Below are 25,846 nucleotides of genomic sequence, written 5' to 3'. Positions count from 1 at the left end.
AGCTTCTTTCAGGGCTCACTTCCAAATGCGCAAACCTCATTATCTGAAACTTTGACATCGTTTAACATGAGAATACAACATTCTAACTGCATTTATAGGTGAGAAAAGTGGAAAAAGTAGAATAGGTCCCCTTTAAGAAGTTCCTGTGAGGAAGTTGATTAGAAGGCTCAAGGCCAACATTTTTCATTTGTTTCCTTCCCAAACTTAAAAGAAATACATTTAATCATGAAGCCATTTTAACCTGATGTTCTCACACTTCCTGTAGTGATCAGTTGTGGAGACCCTGGGCCAATAGCCAATGGTGTCTATTTGGGACGCGAGTTCACCTTTAACCACACGGTGGCCTACCGTTGTAACCCGGGTCACCTGATGGAGCCACCTGGAATGGGACACAGTGTTTTACGCTGCACTAAAGACGGGACGTGGAACCAAACCAAACCCAGCTGTAAAGGTAATTAATTAACTAAAATGATGGTATTCCAAAATGTTGTCTCTCTTTGCTTACATTCTCCGGTTTACGTCTTGTTGTGCTCTTAATACACTGAGTGCAACTGTGTTCTTAAAAATGTCACAAAATGTCCTTGTTAGCACCTTGCTAATACATGGAAAAGCTGGTGTCGGCTCAGTCACCAGTCTATGATGTCATCAGCGGTTGACTCTGTAGTTCTATCGCTAACACATTTACACTACAAGTCTCAAGCATTTTACCACAAAACACATGGTTATAGATTTGCAATTATAGCTTTACATGCATAAAACCGTTAAAAATTTATGTAAATACAAGTGAATGACAAATGAAAGGCATCCATGAATATTTGAGGTTACTTTTACCTTCAAAGAAAGTTGTAAATGCTAGATTTGAGAAAGAAGGTGAGAAACAATAGCAAGAAATAGCTTGTGGCATACCACGAGCATTCATTTCTTCCTGAAGGTAGAAGCAATGTTAAACATATTTGTATATATATATATTTGTTCATTTCATTCATCATTTAAATGTGTTTGAAACTATAATTGTAAAGACGTTTTGTTTTAACATTTTTGACTTTCTGGAACTAATTTCTCTATTTTAAAACATCACGATATTTTCACTGTCAGCACTGCATGTTTAACAAATGCTGATCATACTGTGATGCAATTAAACCTCCACTTGCTGCCAAAAGTGTCCATCAAATTTCCATCCCTCTCCTCCATCTTTCACTTTGGTAGAAGCGGCATCACCGTCAACACAGACCCTATTGTTACAAACTGAGAGGAATATGAAAAGTACAATATACCCAAACAGCATACAGTGATGACTGGAAAAAGATTACATTTACATTTTTGCTGCTAAAACTGCCCGTTGTCTGATACTCTTATGCATATCAAGCCTACTGTCAATTTCTATGCTAATATAACAAGAAACCGAAAGTGAGAACACCAATCCTATAACCAGATAAAGACTATGCAATGGTATTTTAGTGATAAAGTGAAGTTAGAACTTTTTATTGTTGGCTCGCATAGTAAAATAATACTGTCTAATCCATCCATCTTCTACCTCTTATCCGAGGTTGGGTCCAAGCAGGGAGGCCAAGACTCCCCTCTCCCGGGCTACTTTGCCCAGTTTAACAAATTAACAAATTAAGTTCTGGTTTATTTCCAGAGCCACCTTAATTTGAAAAAAAAATCTATGAAACTAAAATGAGATTGAGATTTTATACCAGTTCATATTTAGAGTTTAGGCCGCAGTGCTCAACAACTTTAAAAGGAATGTTCCCAAAACTCTCCCTGCCATTTCATCCCACAAACACAAAATCTCCAGCTGGATGCTGCAGCTTTGAACTAAGATGAAAAAGCAGAGAAAGCCGACAGAGAGAAGATGCACAGAGAGGGGAAACACAAAAGCGGGATGTACTATAGGTGATCGAAATGAGAGGGAGGCAGGAAATCGAAAACACAAAATTAGAAGGAGAGCGGAAGAACAAGCAGAAAGAGGAAGTTCAGGGAAGCAAAAAGCTGTTCAAACAATCCTCACTTTTTCATTTCATCCCATTTTGGAACTGCAGATTTCTCATACATGTACACAAATGGGGAGGCAGGAGCCTTCTTACTGAAGAGGCCTTTTCCTTCCTCATCCTTTTAGCATATACTGTAGTTGCCTTGAAGCAAGGCATCTAACTTTCCAGAAACAGCGCCTATGTTTGTGTGTGTGTGCATGTGTGTGCGTGTGTGTGTGTGTGCGTGCACCTAAAAAACAAATTTCCCCTTCTGGGTTTAATAAAGAATCTCAAAAGGGCATTTTTAACGTGTCGACTGACAAGGAAAATCAATCAAGTAAGAGTTTGGACGAAGAGGAGGAATTGAGCACTGTATATGTGAAGGGTTTGTGGGATTAAAGGGATGAAAGGGCGTGGCAGTAAAAAACATTAGATAACTAAGAGCATAGATAGGCCCACGTTCGGTGTTAGGTCATTTTTTCATAGAATTTAATGAAAGTCTGCCACAGTATAAATTGCCATTTTTATGAAAATCACTGAAGGTTATTTCTTGTGTAATCCTGCTGAAGGGCAAACAAGTGCAGAGTAATCACTGAATGCGTACAGCCAAAAGTTAGTCAAATTTGTAACTCAACAAATTTTTATAATTTTTATACTTTCATACATAAGCTCGGCAAGCTTCTAAATAGATTTTTGGATGACTACAGAAGGGTACTTGTGACGCAAAAGCATGCCAAGTGTGATGATAACCATAGAACCAGAAATTGAATTTATTTCAACAGGCCAGAGGTACAGTACGAACTTGTCGAAACAAACAAATCCTAGCAAGCTAACAAAGCGGTTGCTTCGCAACATTGCCTAGAAAAAACTATTAGATTCAGGTACGGAGAGCTCAGGTCCACATACCCCGGAAAGGCCACCCCTGGAAAGAATGCTACCACCAACAGAGCCGCTAACAGCCATGGGGCCACCCAAGAAGCAGGAAGACGGGGCGACATTTATACCATCTCAGCCATTGACCCATGGGGAACTCTCACTATGAAATGTCTTCAAGTGTCTATGGATTGCACAAATAAAAGAGCTGCAGCAGGATATTTTGGCTCATACTGCGAACAATGCGCCATAAGTACAACAGATTCTGAAAAACCCATTGGAGCTGTAAAACAGCAGAAGGACAGTCTTCCAGAGGAGGTTAACCACCTGAGGGAGGAAAATAGAGAATAGTGCAATCCAATCATGGTATTACAGGATAATAATGTTGCCTTGAGCGCCAATCTTAAAAAAGATAATGAAACAAAAGAGAAAATCATTGAGCAAATGAAGAACATGGACCACAATTAGGCATGTCAAGATAATCAATAAATTAATTAATGGCACGATAAATAAAAACAAATTTCGCCAGCCTGGATAAATTGACATGCGCATGACGTGAGTGTTTTATGCTAATCAGATGCTTTTGTTGTGTGAACTTGGCATTTACTGACATGCTAAGCCACTTGAAGGAAACTTTTGTTGCATGATCACTTTGAGATGTTGATGACAAATAAACATCCGCAGCATACATGTGTGGTGAATTTACTGTGGTCCGTCCGTCTCGCTGGAATTTCCCGGCGAATCTTGTTGATTGACTGTGCCGAGGACAGTGGTTTTCCGACTAAGCGGTCGTCGCACAAGTGACTGCGATGTAAAGAAATTGTTCATGGTGACAATTCTGCCTTTGTCCTCGAATGGCTCCAGGTTCCATGTTTATATTGCCATAGAACACAATGACTTGAGACTCTGACTTTCATTCTTTATTTGGAACTTGCACCAAACTAGAGACTCACTTGACTGACTGAAAACACTGACTTTTTGCCACCTGTGATAACTTTAAATCCCGTCATTGATACTACAAAGATGTTTTGCAGCTTTGTTTTTCAACTGATCTTGTTCAAATTTTACACAGCAAATATGTATATTAGATTGTGTGGTGTTTTGGATAAACACCCTGAAATTACAGTGTTTTAAAGAGAGCATTGTGTAAAATATCAGGTCAATATGACTTGTGGGGTTAATCATTGGGTTTAATGGTACAGCACCACACTATGTGTATCTGTCAGAAAACAAATTACAACACAGTACAGGCGCAAGTTTTGCCAAATATTCACCCTTTTAGCCTACATAAACAAACACATAGTTACTATAGGCTTGGAATGATGATTCTATGATCCTACAATCACATCACAATATCTGCAAAGCAAACAAGCATTCATGATATATGTTTTAAAGGTAGAAGTGACAAAAACAGGAGCTGTCAAATGCATCGATGTGACTCTTTTTAAGTCTTGGCATTGTTGTGTTGGATGCAAGGGGGGGGGGCATCATCAGACTCCTCAGCCCTTCAATTTGTAGAAAACAAAGAAACACAAGTAGTAATTTCTGTTTTGTTCCTGGCAATTATTCTACAGCTATATACATTGATTGGTCAAAATGCAAGATGGTGAAGAAAGTACAAAAACAACAACAGAGAATGGCGAGAAGGAAGGGAAGGAGAACTCATTAAAACAAGTGAGAAGGAACATGTCCATATGGTGTGCGGGTGTGTATACTAGCGTGGTAATTGTTGGGATATTGTTTTATATCTACAATTACATTGATCTCGCTCCATCTTGGTATCATCTTATGGTTGCATTGCCTTGTATGCATACGTTAACATTTTTGTATTATATCAGTGCTTGTGTGCCTGTGTGTGTGTGTGTGTGTGTGTGTGAATGAATCTAGTGCGAAACCATCTGTCTCCTGGTTAGATGAGAATTACAGGGACTTTATCAGATGTTGGAGATCCTGCAGATGGTTATCAGATATTATCTTTGGGAGTTAGTGATAAGCACGTTTATGTGTGATCACGCTTCAGTGTTAATCAACTTGTTATGACTTCTAATGCACATGCGTGTATGAAAGCACCAAGCGGCAAATTGCTAATACAAGTGGTGTGTCGGTGTCATGATAATATAATAGTAAGTTCTAAGTCCTTCAAAAATTCTCCTATCCTTATTTTTTACTTACATGACTTTTGCTGCTTTAACGAGCATTTATATACCACATTATCTTTCAATTACAGGGTTAAATTGCGTATAAACAAAAGGCACCCGTGCCATTCCAGCTGCTGTGAAGTTGTGGTGATGCAATAACATGGTGATGCAATAACATGGTGATGCAATAACGTGGTGCGTGTGTTTTCAGTGATCCAGTGTGGACCACCTCCTCATGTGCAACATGGAGAAGTGCAAGGAACAGACCATTCTTGGGGATCAGGTGTTAGCTACACTTGTTTCCATGGTTACCAGTTGTCACTACCAACTGTGTTGACCTGTGAGGGGAATGGAACGTGGACAGGAGATGTCCCGCAGTGTCTGCGTAAGTTAGCTGGCTTTCACAAGTAATATTTGCACTTTTTTTTACTCATTTCTAACTTGACATCTTTGGTGTTTCTAGCGGCTCTGTGTGGGGATCCAGGCTTTCCTGGAGGAGGATTCAGAGAAGGGAGCATCTTTACTTACCGGTCAGTGGTAAACAATACTGATATCTGACTATTGCCATGTCCCATTTCATTGGGAGTAAAACACAGAGGCCAACTGGATTTTATATGGCTGTAGACCCAAGACGCTGCAGTTCTTGAGTTTTAAGCAGGACAGGACGCTTAAAATGATTTAGGGGAGGATGTATGATGTATTTTGTTATTGTTTATCACAGGTTTGTGATGTGGGGTGATTTCTTTCATAGGTCAGAGGTCAGATTCTACTGCCAGACCCCCTACTTGCTGGTCGGCTCTGCCTCCAGAGAGTGTCAGGCTGATGGGATGTGGAGTGGCCAACAACCAGCTTGTATAGGTAAAAACCACATTGCAACGAAGAAGAATACCCAAAATTAGGATGCTTTGATTGATCGGCTACTGATCAATATCAGACCATTTCTGTAAAGAAAATCATGTGATCGGCATATTACCAATAGACACCTTTCAAAGCCAATCACAAAAACGATGCGGCAGCAAATCCTGCATGTGTGCTGTGACAGGTAGGGTTGCCAACAAAATGATTCATCTTGTATTGAGCTTTTTCACAGCTTGTATTATCTTAGTCTGTTCATTTTGTAATCTTGAACAGTTTATTTCCCATGTAATCATAGTATTACCCCAAAACATGCATCAAGATAAATTCAGCTTTGTCTTGATTAGTACAAAAATTGTGTCACACAAATAAAGGTAAACAAAAAAGGCAAATGTTTATTTTTGAATAATTACTTAGTAAGGTATTTGCCAGGGCCCCTTGTCTAATGGTGCCGCTGACTAATACCACTTATCATGAATAAATTGAAAAATGTACAGCTAATTCATGTGATCTGTACTGGCCGGTGTCATTCCTGGGTAATCAGAGCATCCCTACTCTAAATGTGTTTAGCAAGGATCACTGCTGTGTGGTATGATGGTTTGAATATAGATTTTTAGTTAACATATAATAAAAACGGTTGCACGGCGGATGAGTGGTTAGCGTGCAGGCCTCACAGATAGGAGACCCAAGTTCACTTCCACCCTCGGCCATCTTTGTGTGGAGTTTGCATGTTCTCCCAGTGAATGTGAGTGTGAATGGTTGTTTGTCTATATGTGCCCTGTGAATGGCTGGCAACCAGTCCAGGGTATACCCCGCCTCTCGCCCGAAGACAGCTGGGATAGGCTCCAGCACCCACTGTGAGGATAAGCAGTATGAATGAATGAATGAATAATAAAAATTCCCTCATCTGACAGATTTGACCAATTTCTAAAATCTTTTTTTTTTTATCTTAACATTTGTATCTTATAAACTGTTGCTTTAGTTTCATGTTTAGGAGTTAGGTCTATTTTAAACAGTAGAAAAATGAAAAACTGTAGTATACAAAAGGTACAGCAATGTCTTGTAAGTAATAATTGACATACTACAGACATAGTTGCAAATGGTGATTAATCATGATTAATTCAAAAACTGCCATTCTCAGGTAAAAAATATTGTCAAATGTGTGTGTGTCTGCAGATCCGGCGTTGAACAGCTGTCGGGACCCAGGAACACCAGCCTATGGGATCCCAGTCCAGGCTCAGGGCCTTCAGGTCAGATATTAGAGTCTGCTCTCTATATAATATGCTAAACGACTTATTGCTGAAAGTATTCTTCTGTATTGTTTATAAAAGTATTCACCTTTGTGTTCCTTTCCATACATTTTAAACAATCATATTGTTTTAGGAGGTTCTGTTTGCTGATTATAATCAAGATGTTATAAATATGTCCAATTTAGGTTGGAAATAAAATTTCGTTTAAGTGCCGCAAGAACTACCACATCCTTGGTTCCACCACAAGAACGTGTTTAGAAAATCTAACCTGGAGTGGAACACAACCCGAATGTATTGGTGAGACCTCGCCATGAAAGTTACTCCTCACTGTCCTATCATCACGCTTTATGTCAACCTTGATTCCTGCTTATTAAATCGAAAGATATAAAAATGACTGTCCAACATGACCATTTGCCTCTCTTCCATTATTCAGCTCACTCGTGCCGTCAGCCCGAGACCCCCGGTAATGTGGATGTTCGCTCTATGGACCTGCCGACTTTGGGATATACGCTAATCTACACCTGTCAAGACGGGTTCTATCTGGCCGGTGGATCGGAACACAGAACATGTAAAAGTGATGGGAGATGGTCAGGCAAACCACCACTGTGTAAAGGTATTTAAATCTAGTCTTCTGCTAGAGATATTATTAGTACTAGTAATAGTAGTATTACTTGAACATTACAGCTACAAAAAGACCTCTATGAATGTCATACTGACCGCAGATCAGCTATTTTAGTGATTTTAGTGTAAGTGCCTATATTAATGTTACTATTCTGAACCGTTAGCTGTCCTTGTTCACTCAGATAGACTCTGCAGGCAAATTGTCATTACTGTTCCTTTCAATGAGCTTGGCAAGAAGCTGAAAAAAAAACACACGTCCAGATAGTGAATGCATACTACTTTTTTTAGAAGCAGACAAAAGCTTTTCGGCTTTCTGACAAGAATCTCTCTGAAAGATAAAAAAAAAAAGGTTTGCAGAGGGGATTGTTTCTCCTTATCAGCTTGATTTAAGCGGAATACAGCGACTGATTAAAGCATGTGTACTTGTTGACCTTTTGAGATTTGCATAGATTTGAATGATGTCCTGTATTTATTCTTCACTTGCTCTCACTGTGAACTGTATCCATCTCTCTTGTGTGAGCTTATCTTGTACAATGGTATGAAAAAGTGTTTGCCCCTTCCTGATTTCTTATCTTTTTGAATGTTTGTAACACTTCAAGGGGACCTATTGTGCTTATTTTTCAACACTTTTTCAACACTTTGTATAGAGCAGCTACACACAATAACCCACACAGAAAACTTTCTGGAACTTCTAGAATCTGTACCAATTCCAGCTGTATTTCCTTGGATTTATGCTTCCCGCCAAAACGGTCTGTTTTAACGGCAACATGCCCAGCGAACATAATTCAGCTCTTTCAGGCTCATCTTAATTTTGCCAGAATACATCTTGATGAGCCCAAAACATTTGGGAAAATACCCTGTGGTCTGACAAGAGAAAAGTTTAACTATGTGTCCCATTACAACTGGCATGTCATCATGCCAACAGTAAAATATGGTGGTGGTAGTGTGATGGTTTGTTGTCATTGACTAATATTTCGATGAGCTTGATTTGAAATACTTAAGAGTGAGAAACTAGAGCAAGTGAAGAATGAATACAGGGCATCATTCATCACAGGACATCAGGAAGGGGGCAGACTTTTTCACGCCGCTATAAAGGATAAAGAACCACCCCTTAAGCGGGCACTTGTGAAACCATTTAACACACTAGTTGTACAATTAGAGCCCATGAATAAAGCTATTAATGTACTCGTAAACACTGTTACGGCTGTGGAAACTTTACCACAACAAAATATAATGTACTTGTTTTACACAGCCAGGTATTGTATTGTACTTCCATTCCTTTTTGCAGAACTCCCATAATGACAAATGTCACTACAAATTGACAACGCAATCATTCACATAACATAATTTCCCCTGTTATAAATCATTTTGGTCTCTTCTCTTGACACACATGGAATTGCTTTCACCACAGAATCAACTAAACCAAATTATGTTTACATTCCAGTTGGAGTTAAAGTCAATCCCAAAGGCAGAGGAGAGTCAGACATCCAGAAGAACAAAATTCGAGGTATCAACAACTCACACAACACAATAAAATGTGACTTGCACATGCATGTTTCTTCTTTTACCTGTTTACTTCTACTATTTGCTAAGTTCCTGTTTTTCAAACCCACAAACTTTTAACACAAGAGGAGAGCTACTGATGCAGAATGTAGTGGGCCCACATTCAGAGCCTGGTGATTTATCGTGCGAGAGGAGTATACAGAGGCTCAAACCATGTCAATAAATAAGTAGAAAACCTTCAGGTGCAATAGTATGCAATACGTTTTGAAGTAAGGTTTTTGTGATCAATATATGCATCTAGAGGGAGACAGTGAGGAGACTTAGCACCATACAACAAAGAATCGTGTGGTTTACTGAAGGAACCTGAATGCAACTCTCAGCAGTTTTGAATTAGGAAGGTTTCTGATTAATGGATGGCTACAGCAAGCAGTGTACGCATTCGGTGGATATACGGTACATTAAACTATATTTGAGAAGAGGTTGCTTCTAAATGTCCCATCAGATACTGCAGATCACAATTTTCATTTTCATAGAGTGGTTTGTCATTGCATTGTCCTTGTACCCTTTGTGCACTGCTCATTTTGCTGCATGAAAATAATATTTAGCTCTGTTTTGTTTTGTACACACGGTCGTTGACCACCTGCGCAATCTAATGATGTCAGACACAAATGCTTTATCAAAAAATCTGCCTTTATAAAGATAATATTACGACATAATAATGTGGGCCAGTGAGATATCAGTGAAAAACTGTGCTGCATCGTACTGTGTTGTACCACTCTTCAGTCACTCAAACTGTACACACAACACAAGAAAGACACATGCAATATACATAATATAAGGATTAATGCAAGTATTAAAAGAAACAGTAATTAAAAAGAAAACTGTATCTTTAATCTCTATGGTTGCATTGGGGAGGAATGAGACCACTACTCTGCTTATGCTGTTATCACTGTCCATTTCATATGAGCAGATGCTTTCGCATTTTCAAGAATACGATCTTTATACTTAATGATGACGCAACGTTATGACAGGCGGGGGTGCGGGACTCCTTTGACTCCTGTTGCATTATTAACCTTGGTGCCAGAATTTTTTTTCAAGAAAACATTCAGTTTTGATATTACTATTTGAAATGGCTATTACGCTTGAAAATGGTTAAACATAAATGCATACTATAAATGAGAAAAGTCATCAGTATGACCCAAAGTTTGTGATCCAGTAAATCCACCCCCAAAGGAGGGTGATGCAGAAAAATAGGTTTGGGAACCACTGCCCTACAATACAATATTCCTTGAAAGATCGGTCAAAATCTTCAGCATCCTGCGATTGAGTGATGTAATTTAGGCCAAGAGTACATAACATTTGCTTGAATGTGCATATTTTTGACTGATAATAGGCTATATTCAACCACAAAATAGTGAGCATTTATGTATTAATAAATGTTAAAACATAATTGTTAAAACTCAGTCGAGTGAGGGAGCGATGTTCGAACTGCAAAGTGGCGAGGGATGTACTGTATTTCAAGTACTCAATTGTAGGATTGTGTTTTTTAATGATTATTGATAAGACTTATAAGCCCTTCAAATTCACAAAGGAAGAAAAGTAATACAGGGTGTTGTTTCTTCTTCTTCCTATACAGTTCCAGTGGATGTTTTCTCCCTCAACTCAGAATGGAGAGGTTTCTACGAGTATCTGGGCAAGCGGCAGGTCACCACATTTACAGTGACTGGCTTTAATGCGACCAGTGGAAGGGTTAACATCACTTTACTGGAGACCAGCGGCGTGTCCATCAGACTTTCTGGTAATACAAAAGTCCTCAAGAATGTCATACTGTAATATTGAGAGTTTTATCATTGATTTTAGTGTAAAAGACTATGGTGTTAATATTTTTGAATTGTTATTTTGTATGTATTTATTTCATTGGGAATTTTGAAAGAAAATAATTTAAAGAAACTGAATCTTCTCAGCAGTTCGATGGAAAGAAATCTAGATGTGAATGCAGAAAGTGTATCTTATTGCAGCCAATGACTTTGTTGGACTTCAGGAGGTTTTCCACCAGCTGCTTATAATTATCTGCTTGTATTTTCCAGGAAACTCTGATCAGCAAAGTCAATTTCTGCTACCATTCCGGGAAGCATTATGCTTGTAGACCAGTGTAATCTGAATTGGGGGCTGCATTACATGACATCCGAAAAAAAAAAAAATTGCAACTAAACCAAAAAACTCCTTGTAAGTTCACAGAGTATAAACAACATGACTTCACAATCCAGCATGAAGAAGATGGGGGCTCGGGAGGTTCAACGTGTTAATACTCAATTTAGTAGATCTCACATTGAGTCACACTTATTCCACACTTTGTTGAAGCTGATGTGATATGATGCTTGATAGAATCGATAGATACCTTGGGATTTTTTTTTTTTAGGAGTGTTCACAGTTGGCAGAGCACAAACAATATGGTTTGGCGTGAGACTTGCTTGTTAATGTGCTAAATGATATGATATTCAGGGCCATTGGAGCAATCCATAAAGTGTCTGACAGGTTTTGTGCCTCTGCAAAGAAATCCACATAATCCCTTCGATTCATGTCCTCTGTGATTACTACTTTTGAACAGTGCAACTTCATGACAGTAATGTGCATGGCTCAAATGGTAGCGTGGTCATCTCCGAAACTGAAGGTTACAGGATCCCCCTAATACTGCATCATCAGTAGGTAAATGCTAACAGTGTCAAAGCGCTTTCAGTGCCTTGGTGGTGGGAAAGCGCAATGCAAGCAAAAGACCAAACCAAACTGCGTTAAAGCGTGATCATCTCCATCCCCTCTCCTTCGCTAACAGAACTTCTTTGTCCATCCTCCAAAGGTACCTACAAGTCTGAGGAGAACCAGCTTCTTTTGAAGGTCTACCAGGTCAAAGGACCCACAGAGCATTATTACAACAAGTTTAAGAATGACAACTGGGCAATGGATGGATATGTAAGAGACATCTCTTTTTTTTTTAAACAAACTGTTCTCACATTCTGGGGTAGACTTCACCTCCCCATGTTTGGAATTAATCATAATGCATGGCAAACATTTTCTTTGCATGTAAAGGTTTCTATTTCCCCCATACTGGGGACATGTAGCGTGCCTCCCAACATGCATGTACACAGCTTCCAAAATGTACGCCATTTCAAAGTTGGTGGCTTTCGTCAATGTGATGTAGAGCTTGTTGTGTGTGAGTTGTGTCTGTTTAAGCTTGATATAATACAATAATAATAATCATAATAATTGTTCCCATAGTAATCAATAATATTGTCAATGAACATGTAATACGCCCAACAGGTTGGTTATTATTGTCCATAACTGTTTACATTTTAAGTCCATCCATTTTCTGTGCAACTTATCCTCATTAGAGTCGCAGTGGTGTGCTGGAGCCTATCCCAGCTGCCTTTGGCCGAGAGGTGGGGTACACCCTGGACAGGTTTTCCATGTTGGAAGTCATGGAGGGATTTTATGTTAGGGACAGCTGAAGGCTTCAGCCTTGCCTTGTATCCAAGCTCACTGGCAACACTGCAAACCTCCTCAAAGTAATCATTGTTGACATGCGCCGAGCATAACAACAACCACTTCAATAGCCCTGTTTTTTTTCTCCCCCAGCTCTTCCCAACTTTTTCATCTTTCAGCCAATTAGAAAGACAAACACTGTGAGCCGTGCCATTTCACCGGCCTGCGATATAAAGTCTTGGCAAGAAAAATTGCTTAAAACAAAAAATGTTTACAGGTGATTACACAGAACAACAATATGCTGACAGTCATCCTTTGAGGACGTCTCACTTACTGCCTTATCTAGAAATTTAATTGAGTTACAGCTATAGAATTTATACGTATATTATGCAAAAGTGTGTTTGATTCCCTCACTTTATCATGGTTAAGAATTTGGGATGACCATTTACCCATCCTCTTGGGGAGCAATGAGCAACCATCGTGTGACGCTCTGGGACCGAATCTGGGTCGTAGGTCAGCATCTTGGTCAATGAAGCATCCATGTGATGTGATCCGACCCCACAAACTAGAAGTTTACTTAGCTATAATGTTGCCTGCATCAGGTCATCACAAAGGCCATTGAAATTCCAGGGAGTTATTGCATCTGTCACATTATGCAAACGAGTTCCAATGGCATACAATGAAGTCTAATTATCTTTTCAGTGTGGTTTTTTTGTGTGTAGTTTCCTAAAAAGCTTTTGTTATCTTTGTGAATGCATGTAGCTCTATAGACATATCTTGTATAAAGAATTTTGCCAAAATCACAAAAGTCTTACTTACTTTTTTTTATTTACACTGAATGAAATAAGATATAAAAAGGCATTAGAAGCTCCCCTTTTATCACTTTAGCATGATATCCAGCAACACTTTTTTGCCCATCGTAATGAATAAACTTAATATCATCAGTGTTACATTTACATTTGCTTTTTTTCCCCTCGGGATTTTTTTTTCCTGTACAGCATTTATGCCCACTTCTGATATTTTATTTAGAGATGCTCAATTTTGCCTTTTTACAGGCATCTGATATTCTGTAAATGCCATTTATTTGAAACATTTTGTCTGTACAAAAGTCATTTAAAAAAACATCACCAATAATAACATAAAATAACGTTCTAGTACCAACAAGTAAGACAGGTTAGCTTTAATAAATTCACAAATAAATTAAAAAATGCTGGTAACTATACAATTTTGAAAGTTGCACATTTCTATGTGGCGCAAACATCAGTGTAAGTATATGAACTGGACTCATTCAGCAGTGCTGCAGTCACTTGTTATTTTGCTGTTAGTATGCTAGCTGTGTGTGACTCTTCCCGAGGTGTGCTATTAGATTAAGAGCATTAATGAAAGACGCCTCACCCAATGTGTTGAAAATTGCAATATGCAAATTGCATATTTACAATCCAAAGAAATTCCACACTCTGGATATCTTGTAGCAAGTGTGGGGAGCACGGTGTCGGACCTCACACTTGCCAATATCATTATCGGCAGAAAAAAACAATACCAATATGAACCGACATCAAATGTTTTACTATTTTTTATTATTGTACTCATATTACCATTACGAGTTGGACAGAAAAAAATGTTCATAGTATATAACCTATTTTCCGACAATATTTCTTCAATGCAATCTCAATGTATTGGTTTGTATTTTGATGAAATTCTTTTGATGTCAGCATGATGTCATAAAGAATATAACAGCATGCCATCATACTCCAGAATGTGTAGCCTCTCTCATTGCCACAAAACAGCCTGTTTGTGTGTATATTTTATGTTTTGCAGAGCTCTGACTTATGATCGCACCATAAAGCCAATCTTCCTTGATGTTCTCTCCTTAGGTGACTGCAGAATCAGACCAGAAAACATTTGTCTACCAGGGGCATATTCACAGTAAAGACTTTGGCAAGTTCCATCTGATGAGGCAAGGTAGGACTGCATATCCCCACAGAGGTTCGATTTCATGATTTGCACTGTAGAATTTGTTCCGTTTGTGCTGGATTTAAACATGGTACTATTCATCATGTAAATGTGTGTTGGAAACTAACAACTGTGTTACAACTCACAATTAAGACACCAAATATCAATTTCTAAATTTTTGCTAATGTTTATATGCAGAAAAGTATGTTTTGAGTTAAGTGTGGGTTTCTTTGTGTGTATGATGTCAGGCCCTGTAACCACAGTCATAGACCCATCCAACCCGTACACCAACAGCAGCTCTGTGGCAGCAGCCATCTTGGTACCTTTCTTCGCCCTCATCCTGTCTGGATTTGCCTTCTACCTCTACAAGCACAGGTAAGCTGTGCACTCGATGTGAAGGCACGGCGGCTGAGAATAAAACACTGCATCTTTAAATTTTAATCATGCTTAATTCAACATTGATTTAATCTGAATTTAATGTAAAGTTTATACCTGAACTGGCAGTTGGTGTTCCATTTTTACCTATGCATGCATATAATGGCATGGTAATTTGGAAAGCACAACAACAGTTACATTGACTGCTTAATCACTTCTCTTCAGTGCACTCCTATTCCCTAACTTGTTTTGTCTAATTGAATAAGTAATTTCATATATTTGCCTGAAATTAGCTTATTCTCTGCCATATTTCAACACGCTTCTACTTGGCAGTCTCCTCGGACTGCTAATTAATTACTGCATGTCTACATTTTTGTTCATGTTGGGAAGAGGTACCATAGCGGGATTGGATTTCAGGGCTCTCCCATCGAAGCAGTGAACAGTGAACAGCAACTTTGGTTATTGTAGATGGAAAGTACAGAATAATTCATACTATTGCTATCTAAAGACAAATTTCATAAAAGCATAACTCAAAAAGAAATAAAACCAGCATAACGGCTTATCATTTTTATTTAGCCTATTCAGCCTCCCAGGTATGATCTTTCTGCATGTTAAATAAGGATAAAAACTACTTACTATACTATTAAATGACAAGCTCCCAGTGTGTATGGATGTGTACAGATGTTAAAGCTGATGGTTGTATGCAGGACATTGTCTGCTGACACAGATGACAATGAAAGACCCAAAGATACCTGGGGGCCAGGCGGCAGGTAAGACTGACGCCTGTCAATCACCTGGTTTCCAATGGCAACCAGAACTCCGCCCGCCGCCACATCCTCCGTCAATGTTGCCATCGCTTGTTTGCAAAGATTTTTTTCATGCTTTCACGTATGGCTGCACAATGGAGGACAATAGCTTATATGTTTTGAAATAGAATCAAAGGAAAATGTTAAAATCCTCTAATGGTTGAAAAAAAAAAACGATGTGATGTTACCAAAGATGTGCAGCCCTACTGTGTCTAAACGGCTGTTATTTGAAGCTATCGTGAATTTTATTTTGTCTTAGACTTCATTGTCATCTCTCTGTCAGCATGATGTCATTAAGAAGCCTCTTCAAAGCTTTTAATGCCAGCAACATTTTATTTTCACCTGTGTGTGAGGTCCTATCGAACAACATGTGGCCTATTTCCTGTAAATTATCATCAATAAGTTATGTCAGAGGAGTCAATTGCAGGTCATTGACTACCAAGAGCTACACTGGCTGCTACTTACTGGCTTGCTGAGTCACTGCAATACATGAGTAATATTGCTAGATAATTAGCCCAGAGAATGAAAGTGTTTCCTCCCTTACTATGTAGGGCAGCTTTGGTTAGCTTGGGGGTTTTGGGGTGACGTCTACATTTATACTTGCATTTTTTTTTGTCAATGGGTTGAATGGTTGACAAAACAAGGGAAAACTCTGAACTGTGAGCTTCCATTTTGAGTACAAAATCCAGGAAGAACAGGGAAACTCTAAGGGATAATGTACACCAATAGACCGTATACTCATTTTATGGGCATTTTCATTTGAAATGTATATAATTTTGGTCTAATGGTATCGTTGCATCAGCTTGAAGCTTGGCAAGATGTGAGATGACAGTTCATGTATTCTCATGAATGCAGCTGCCTCATAAGTGCCAATGGCCTTGTGTCTCTCCAGTTTGCCGCTTGATCCTTGTTTGCATGCTAAAACAATCTCTCATAAAGCCAAGCCAACAGAAACAATATCCTGGCATTACAGTCCAGTGTTTTATCTATGCATTTTATAGCAAAGTGTTTTTAATGAAAGCCTAGAGTGAGAGTGCGTCTGCTGCAGTTTGTCCTGCTTTGGCCTGTAAGTCTGTGCAGACCCTATAATACTGTCAAAGCAATTACATGTGCTGCTTTTCATCCCAGCAATAAAATTAAAGTATTGCACACGGGGCCACAAACAGAAGCTAATGCAGCGACTTGAACTATTGCCATGCAGGGGAGTCTTTGTTGTGTGCTTGTGTATAGTAATAGGTTTAGGCCATAAGGTAAGCATTGTAGCTCCCTTGGGTTGGATTTTAACAGCGTGTGCAGACACATACACACACTTAATGAGGTCATAGTCAAAAAGTGATTCAGCCACAAAATTCCATAGTCCCACAGCGCTGCGAGAAAAACATATTTTAAAAATCATTCTATAATGACATGATTTGAATGAGTTGTGAGAAGTCAAATTTTGCGTAACATAGCAACCTTCACCTCACCTTCATCTCTGCACATGAAGAGCAGATGGGCACACCGTTGAGGCAAGAAGTTGGTAGACCGGCATGACACCTACTACCAATCAGGCTGTCTACCATGATAAATAATCTTTAATAAAACATCTGATCAATTGTATGCATCTTTGGATTCTTAGGTTCCCTTGTATTTTTACAATGGCATCTTAATGTGTACCATCACTCTATACAAAGGTTTCTTGATTTAAAATCTTAAAACTGAAGATCCACCAAAAGTAACACGGAAATTTTTACATTTTGTAATTGGCTGTACTGAAATCATTTCCCATTATTTTCATATGCTTGGTCAATTCTTGTAAAAATGTAATTGCATGCAGTTTTGAGTTTACATCTGCAGTGGAAGATGATTCAACGATTCAAACACAGTCGTTAAATCCATTTCAGTGGATTTACAACTAGGGCTGCACGGTAGGCAAGTGGTTAGCGCGCAGACCTCATAGCTAGGAGACCTGAGTTCAATCCCACCCTCAGTCTGTGTGGAGTTTGCATGTTCTCCCCGAGTTTGTCTATGTGTTCCCTGTGATTGGCTGGCGCCCAGTCCAGGGTGTACCCCGCCTCTCGCCCGAAGACAACTGGGATAGGCTCCAGCGACCCTCGTGAGGATAAGCGGTAGAAAATGAATGAATGAATGATTTACAAATAATCTGTTCCAGTGTCTAACTGTTGCAGCTCATTTTCAACATTAATGCTTGTCAGACAAGTGGAAAAAGAAGTTAACTGCTCTAAAATCTAACAACAATGAAACACTTCATTTTGATACTAAGAAATATTCTTCTAATTTCCCATGCTGAAGCGAGTCCTTGCCGCAAAAGTCGAAAGAAAAAGCAACAAGACCTGTGTCAAGCTACAAAAAGCCAAACAAAAAGCAAATGTTAGTTAAATTCTGAAATATAATACTTCATTCAACTTCAGAGGCTAAGCCATATCAGGTATTGATACCTTATGTAATAACTGCATAGTCCCCGTTACTCTAATGTGATCATTAAAAGAGCAAATTCATTTATGAATTCATATTACCATAAATGAACCACAGCTATTGATTTCTGGCTAGCTGATGGCACTCATGCAGCATAGACCATGACACTACCACCACCATGTTTGACTGTAGTATTGCCAGATATAACGACGACAATGAGCTCTCTTTTTCGTCATTTTTAATCGTACTATTATGCCATGAGACGATACAGCGCAATAAAAATGGTTGCTGACATGTGAGAAGTGAATATGAATAAGATACCATCATGTCATAATGCCACTCTTTCCTACTGTCTGTTTCAGAACCCGTCCCAAGGTCCAGTTCAATGGCTACGTGGGCCATGAAAGCACCAATGGTCAAGCATCATTCGAAAACCCCATGTATGACACGAACATGAAGCCCACCGAGGCTAAAGCCGTTCGATTTGACACCACACTCAATACAGTATGCACTGTGGTATAGTCCATCATATCCGCCACTAGCTAAAAACAGCAGTCCACCCTGGCTGTCTGCGGTGTGGTTTAATCCAACAGGACAAACAAACAAACAATGAATGGCACCGGCGCAGTCTGTGTGGTGGCGTGCTGTCAGCATACACTCCAGTCATGTGCCTCTGCTTCCTCCCAACATGAGGATCCACCGCCTCTCCCTCTAGTCTGACAGGTGATAATGGGAGCAGACAGTGATGTCATTGAAAAATGTGTTCATTTGTCAGGGGGGTTAGACATGAAGGGAAAACAGGCAAGTCCAGAGATTCTTAACTTCCAACTTAGAAAGGTGAAAACCTCTCCATTGGCCTTTGGAGACCTTTCCTCCAACGGGAATTTATCCAACTCTATATCCCTATGCCAAATAAATATGCACAGTGGTAGAAGGCTTACTGGCTCCCCCACTGGGCACCAGAATGGGTTAGACAGGACTAAAGTTGGCCTTTTTTTGCTGGAAGGTGCACAAACTCGTTGGCATCTAAATCGACTAAACTAAGTGACCAGTTGTATCAGACTTGAAATCAAGTACAGAACGTAAATGGTACTTGGAGTGGTTGTTTAAAGGTTTGAACACCTTTTTAGCCTGCTTAGACTATTGGAAGGTTCCCATTCATTAAGACAGGACAATCACAAAAGTTGTCTCTCTACCTTTCACTATTGACTACAGTATATGCCTTATTGTATTACTACAATATCTGGCACCCAATTAGGCTAAACCATCAGAAACGTGACAATTCTCTCTACATAGCTTATGATGTGAGGGCTCCGGTGCATTCAAATTGCTCAATCATAAGGTATACAGGTAGTCCACCTTGTGCTTGTGGTCATGTGGGATGGTCTCCACCCATTGCCATGATCCTTAACCTGTGAAGCAGTCCTATAGCTTCTATGAATTGCATTTTATGACTAGATGCCATAAAACAGTCCCAAGACAACAACTAGACAGTGCGGAAGCAGAAATCCACACACTTTCAAACAGTCCGTACTTGGACTCGCCAGGATTCCCTGTTTGTTGGCTGAACAAGAGGAGACCTGGAGGCATTAAACTGTCAGGACGGCCGACCCAGGATGGAAACATCTTCATGTCTCTAGTGGAGGAGGAGGATATGATCCAGGGCCAGGTGATATTTGTATCATTCAGCCACAAAATCAAAAGCAGATGAAGACTCTCATAGATGGTTTGAGTGACTGACATGAGACAAATGGACGGAGGATCTTCTCTGTTTTTGGACTGGGATAGAGACAAGGTGGGGTTGCTATGGAAACAGAGGCAGATTGTCTCTTCTGGCACTTTTCTTCAGTGAAGATATCGATGAACTTATGTTCAAAACCCAGTGGCCCAATGGGACTTCCCAATCCGCTGCTGCTGGGACCGCCCAAGTATAAACTTTATACAGACTCTTGAACCGCACAAATTTTGCACTAGTGTGTTTTTCTGACTGGATTATGAACAAAAAAATAATTTTGGGGTAAGAAATGGTTTTGGAAAATGAGTCCTTCAAATTTTATTCAAAGCTTCTATCTTTAAAAAAAAGATGACTAAATGATGGGTAATTACAGGGTTACAGAGTGTTTGTATATATACATTTATATTTCACGCCCCCGCCCTCGCTGAAGGTGTGAGCATCCGCTACGGCCCTGTATATTTTATCGCCGTGACAACAGTCTACCCCACCAAGAAAATTGTGGTGAGTTTACCTGTGGACCTCCGGCCTTCTTGTGTGTCATATTGGCACCATTGTTGTGTTCATGATCTGGAAGCTCATACTGACCTGCTACTAAAGGTCGACGAAATAGCAGACAGTGTGATGCTTCACATATCATATCTCAGAGTGAACTCATTGATTCCACACAGTAGTAGCAAAAGTGTTCAGAAGCAACAAAGTCTTTAAAAAGATGTGTTGTTAATGTCCCCGACCACGCTCATGTATTTCACGCCTTTTAATGCACTTTTTCACTCCAACACACCTTTTTAAAGAGCACAGCCTTTCATCACTTAAAAAGTACAATTTATCTGAGCAAATTACCTCTTTATTGTGTTTTGCACCTTCCCAATCAATACAAGGCTAGGTAACGTAAAAAAGCTTGAGGTTTTGATTTTTTAAGTACACATTCCTCACTTCCAGGTTAAAGTACCAATTAAAAGAGTGATGTCATGAATATTACAGGATAATCTGAAAGGTGACCAAACGGGATCACTACGTATTTATGCTACAGAAACTCGACTATTGCTGCCTGAAGATATCCACAGTAAAATGGACAGTGGAACCTGTAATGTCCAGCAATTTATGACCGGTATATTTTTTGTATGGAAAGATCTCTCTATTACTCATGTTTTAAAATTTTGAGTCAACATTTTTTTTTTCAATATTAAGTCAACATAATCAACTTTGAGTCAACATACTGTCAGCTGCAGCATCAGATGGTGATGCCTTTCTGGCACCTTCTTCTCCAGCAGATATCTGCAGCTGTATGTCGGATGGATGGCACGTTAAGTCCCCACTCAATGTCCCTTCTCTCCTGCATGGTGCATTCACGGACATCAGGTCATTAAAAATTGTTTGCCTAGGCCAAAACACGTAACCCACTAGAAATTGTTAACATTATTAGAGCACTCTCAACATTAAATAACACCCCTACAGCCACTTTACATTCATTAGTTGATATAATAAGAAAATACTGCATATAACTCATAAAATAAGGCAGGACTCACACATGTTGGTACTGGGAGAGTTTCTTGTTTTTATTTTTGACTACAGAGGTCTGTACAGTACTTCATGCAGTGGTTATTGTCTGATCAGTGTAACATTACTGACAGCGAGAGAAACGTAAATGCTACATATGTCTCAATGCCTTACATTTGATTTTTTTTTATTTTTCTATTTCTATGCATGAAAATGCTTCATTTAGGCAAAGATATATGTACACAGATCCATAAATAAGCAAATGTTTGGAGTAATTCAATATTATGGCTAACATATTTGAATAACAGTGAAGTTCGAAGTGGCGGGGTATTACTTTTTTGACACTTTTTGTGGATTTTCAAGCCAGAAACTACCCAAAATTCACTTCAAATTTTGGCTGGAAAATGAATCATTTTGGGCTGAACGATACGTATAAAAGTACATGGACATGCAAGTCTTGTGCTGGCATCCTTTTTCGTTTTTAGAGGCATATTTTCCTCCCAAATCTTGACTTTATAGGTTCCACTGTATATTGCATCTTCAGTTCTACAGTAGATACGATTGGCTGGCGCTAGTTTCCAATTACTTCAAAAATGTCGCTCATCAGACAAAAAGACAACATGCACAATATCATGTGTTCCAAGTTTTGACGAGAGATGCTGGAAGCTCGCTGCAGCAAAATATGCAAGCTTCAGCTGATTTTTTTTGGCATTATCAGTCAAAACTTCCACACAATAGTTTGCAGCATGCAACAACATGTGTCTGAAAAGGCGCTGCATTGGGTTTTGATGCCGGATGAAACTGCTGTCAGTGTGTGCATTCCAGTGTCTGCAGGCTTGTTTCACAATGCGCATACAACATTCTCACATTAGGTTTACGCCTCAGGCATTTTTTGTTTGTAACCTGCATGACTTTGTCCGCATTAATTTTACACTGTGGTTTGTTACCGTATAAATAATTCACCTTCAATATGTCCATCATGAACTTGCAAACAATACATGAGAAATCCAGTTCACACAAATAAGTATTACATTTGCTGGAGACTCATCTTAAAAAGTAAGAAAAACATGAAGTGGTTTTTCATTTATCCTGGAAAATGAGAAGAAATCATACATTGAAATGTCCCTAACGAATGACAACACAGTGACAATGACAATATAGAGTAGCTTTTAAAGACAAGCAAAATAGCTGTTTGTTACTCTTTGTATGCTGGTGTGCACCCATTGAATTGATCTAATTATATCATTTGAGATTTCCCATTGAGCCAAGAGGGCATAATATAACCTGGAAATAAGAGGCTGCAAGGGTTCCACAATAAAAGGTCTAATTTGAACTGCTAATGGCATGCTGCTGATCTCCAAGTGTGCCCAACACAAAAAATGTAGACTCTTTTTATTATAGTCCTCTTTATCCTGCCATGTAACGATTCAACTTGCACTGTGAGAGGTTACGTTTGGGTGGGAATTGAGCTAAATGCACAGTGAGCGTGTGTGCACGTCCTCAAAGGTTACTGGTGCCGTAATAGGGTCTCCAGCCTGCAGCCAAAATCAGAAGTTATTACCGGGATCTCTGTGAGATAGCGGCCATGCAGAATGAGCAAACAACATAGAATGAAATGAAAGAGTACTGTTTTATCTTTCACTAACCAGCTGTGGGCTGGTACTAACTTGACAAATGGATCCTTACAGTCGTCCCTCGTTTTAACGCAGTTCATTGGTCCCAGCCCCGCCGTGATAGGTGAATTTCCAAATGGTGGTATTCTATATTAATAATTAAATATGTTTGTTTTTAATGACCTGTTTATGTCTAGAGCCCTCTAGACATTAAACAACACCCCTATAGTAATCTTTGTACTCATATTACCTAATATAGTAGACATGATAAGCAATAATAAGACATAATAACTCACCGTTAGCATTGGGAACGTGCCTTGTTATCTCGAACGTAATGTGGGTAAATCGCATGGCAACAAAAAACAGATCAACATCCTCACTATGATGTTTGTCATTTGATTGATGTACGCAAAAGTGAATCTAACATCAATCTGCCATACGTAGACGCACACTCCAACAATACAACTAGCTGTGTTGTGCACTGGCTGAATAGCAATCTACGAAGCTAACTAGTTAGCCTCCAGTTTTTTTCTCAAATTAAGTAGAGGTTTGAAACTGAGTGGGGAAGAAGGACAAAGTAAGAAGTCAAAAAAGTACCACTTCCACACGGAATGGGAGAATAACACTTTTTCACTATGACATGTTGGACTTGCAAGTTAAGCTAATTCAGTGCTTCTCAATTATTTCCATTCATGCCCTCTCCCCAAGGATTTTTTTTTTGGAACGGTCAACCACATAACAGCGATCATTTATTAATTTTTGAAAAACACAGCGGGAGCAACAATCAAACTGCGATGCAGCGAGGGACGACAGTATTAGATTTTCTTCATCATACGGTATACTGTAATCAAAAGGGGAATCCTGGATAGAGAAAATAGTGCAGTTGTTTAACATGGCCTTACCAAATGATCATACAACTTACTAAGTGCCCTTCTTTCCCAGGACCCTCCTGTTTAATACACAGCACAGCTTCTGGTCTGCTTGGAAACACATCAGTGTAACATCCTGTAGGTGGTAAAATCAGGCCTTCAAAATAAAAGAAGCATGCCAGTAAAATAACATAATTGCACCACAGTAGGAATTCTGGTGGAAGATCAGCATTTCCAGACATGCTCCATTTTCAAATGGTATGGGCAGACACTCCAAACTTGAACACAATCTGTTTTCTGTGTGCTCCATTTCTGCGATTTGTTTGGGACATACACTATTCCTACACGATTCCTTGTTTGTGTGAAGTAGATTTACTACTGTATCGTTTCAACAAACCCCCAGAATATGTATTTTTTAACAGCCGGGGAGGTCCTTCAGGAGGCGCAGTGTTCACCATCACCATCGTCACCCTCCTTTCTGTCGCCATTGTGATGTGCTGCTCAACTTGAAATTGCAACAGAAGAGACATTTTTGTACAGAAATCTATTTTTTATGGAGAGTTTGTTTTAAAAAAAATAATAATAAATAAATAAATATGCTGTACTTTTTATGATTGCTGATGTAGGTTGGCCAACACCTTGTTTACGGAAAGACATGAAATGTTTTTAGAGCTGTTATAACTTATGTCAAATGATCAGAGAGAAGATGTCATAGTAGAATGGGTGATGTTTCACAGGAACACTGGAAATGTTTCCTCCATTTTTAATTTCAATAATGATAGCATTAATACTACAGTGATGGTGGTAATAGTGGGGTCATTATACTGCAGCTCTGCACTATTGTGCAAAAGTCTTGGGCGGCCATTAGATACAGATACAGTATAGTATAGTATATTGTTTTAGTAATGCGAGAATAACCATTAATTCGGTAAGTGGAAGAGAGCAGCCCTCCACCAAGGCGGCATTGTTAGTGTTGTCATATTAGTGGCTGTTAGTGTTTGACACCACGTTACACCTAAAACATTGTTTTGAAGTGGGAAATGATGTCATAAGGTGCATTTAAAACACACAAAGTGGTAAAGTGGAAAAAAATTGTTACTTGATAACTGCAGCAACAAGCTTTTAATGCGGTTTGGAAAACAAGCACAATCATGACAATCATCCAAAAATAAATAATTAGAATTATAACATGGGCTAATGTTGCAGCCATAATCAACTCCTTGTTAAAAGTCAACTCTGAACACCCCCGACATTCACTTATCACGGTAAGGATATAGAACCAATTAACCGTGATAAATGAGGGACTACTGAACATCCCATTTAATCTCATGGTACTGTCTAAACACAAAGCAAGAGGTGGCCAAAGACTTTTGCACAATATATATATATATATATATATATATATATAAAGCTAGTTTTCCACAGTGTTCCTGTGAAAGATCAACTAATAGTAACACATCTACAACTGCATTAGAGACAAGTGTTCTCCTGAGAGCTTTTTCATGACCTTTTTGGCCCCAAAGCGATGCCCCGCGTATAAATGAGCTAAGATGTGGTTCCTCCCAGGGGAACAGGGACACATACTGTACGGAGGCTCCAGTTCCATTGGATTCTATTGCAATGTTTGCGACCCATTATTTTGTATGACCCAGAGAGAGACATAAATAACGCAAGCATACAGTATGTGAATGCAGCCTCATAACCTGTTGTCAAAGAGACTCACACTTTAACAGCTACAGTATTTTGAAGATTTGAGAATAAAGTTTTTATACAACAAGTTTTGTCCTCCGTGTGTAAACTGGCCTGCCCACTGTGTCTCTCAGCGTAGTGCGCATGTTAAATAACAAATCAGACGGCGTGTTTGTGCATGATTGAAGCACAGCAGCGACATCC

The 25,846-nt window shown here is 39.2% G+C and overlaps 1 protein-coding gene across 8 annotated transcripts in view; it reads left to right on the top strand.

The window, feature by feature from the left end:
• The window catches only part of LOC131139316 (CUB and sushi domain-containing protein 1-like), a 373,565-nt gene extending 348,518 nt beyond the window's left edge, over nt 1-25,047 (top strand). For 7 of the 8 annotated variants that reach the window (XM_058088812.2, XM_078795676.1, XM_058088818.2 and 4 more), the window contains exons 62-75: nt 266-451; nt 5,196-5,369; nt 5,448-5,514; nt 5,736-5,842; nt 7,016-7,089; nt 7,275-7,386; nt 7,523-7,702; nt 9,155-9,217; nt 10,850-11,011; nt 12,068-12,180; nt 14,565-14,652; nt 14,892-15,018; nt 15,726-15,788; nt 18,602-25,047. In XM_058088812.2, coding sequence (XP_057944795.2) covers nt 266-451; nt 5,196-5,369; nt 5,448-5,514; nt 5,736-5,842; nt 7,016-7,089; nt 7,275-7,386; nt 7,523-7,702; nt 9,155-9,217; nt 10,850-11,011; nt 12,068-12,180; nt 14,565-14,652; nt 14,892-15,018; nt 15,726-15,788; nt 18,602-18,761 — 1,676 coding nt within the window. In that variant the 3' untranslated portion in view covers nt 18,762-25,047. The remainder of the gene's footprint in view (nt 1-265; nt 452-5,195; nt 5,370-5,447; nt 5,515-5,735; nt 5,843-7,015; nt 7,090-7,274; nt 7,387-7,522; nt 7,703-9,154; nt 9,218-10,849; nt 11,012-12,067; nt 12,181-14,564; nt 14,653-14,891; nt 15,019-15,725; nt 15,789-18,601) is intronic. The other variant, XM_058088813.2, reaches the window with a different exon arrangement.
• The last annotated feature ends 799 nt before the right edge of the window (nt 25,048-25,846 follow it).

The sequence above is a fragment of the Doryrhamphus excisus genome, linkage group LG13, assembly GCF_037039965.1.
Source record: "Doryrhamphus excisus strain RoL-2023G ecotype Guam linkage group LG13, RoL_Dexc_Guam_v1.1, whole genome shotgun sequence".
NCBI lineage: Eukaryota > Metazoa > Chordata > Actinopteri > Syngnathiformes > Syngnathidae > Doryrhamphus > Doryrhamphus excisus.
Note: the sequence above shows the minus strand (reverse complement) of the source record. Positions and strands in the feature narration are given on the sequence as shown.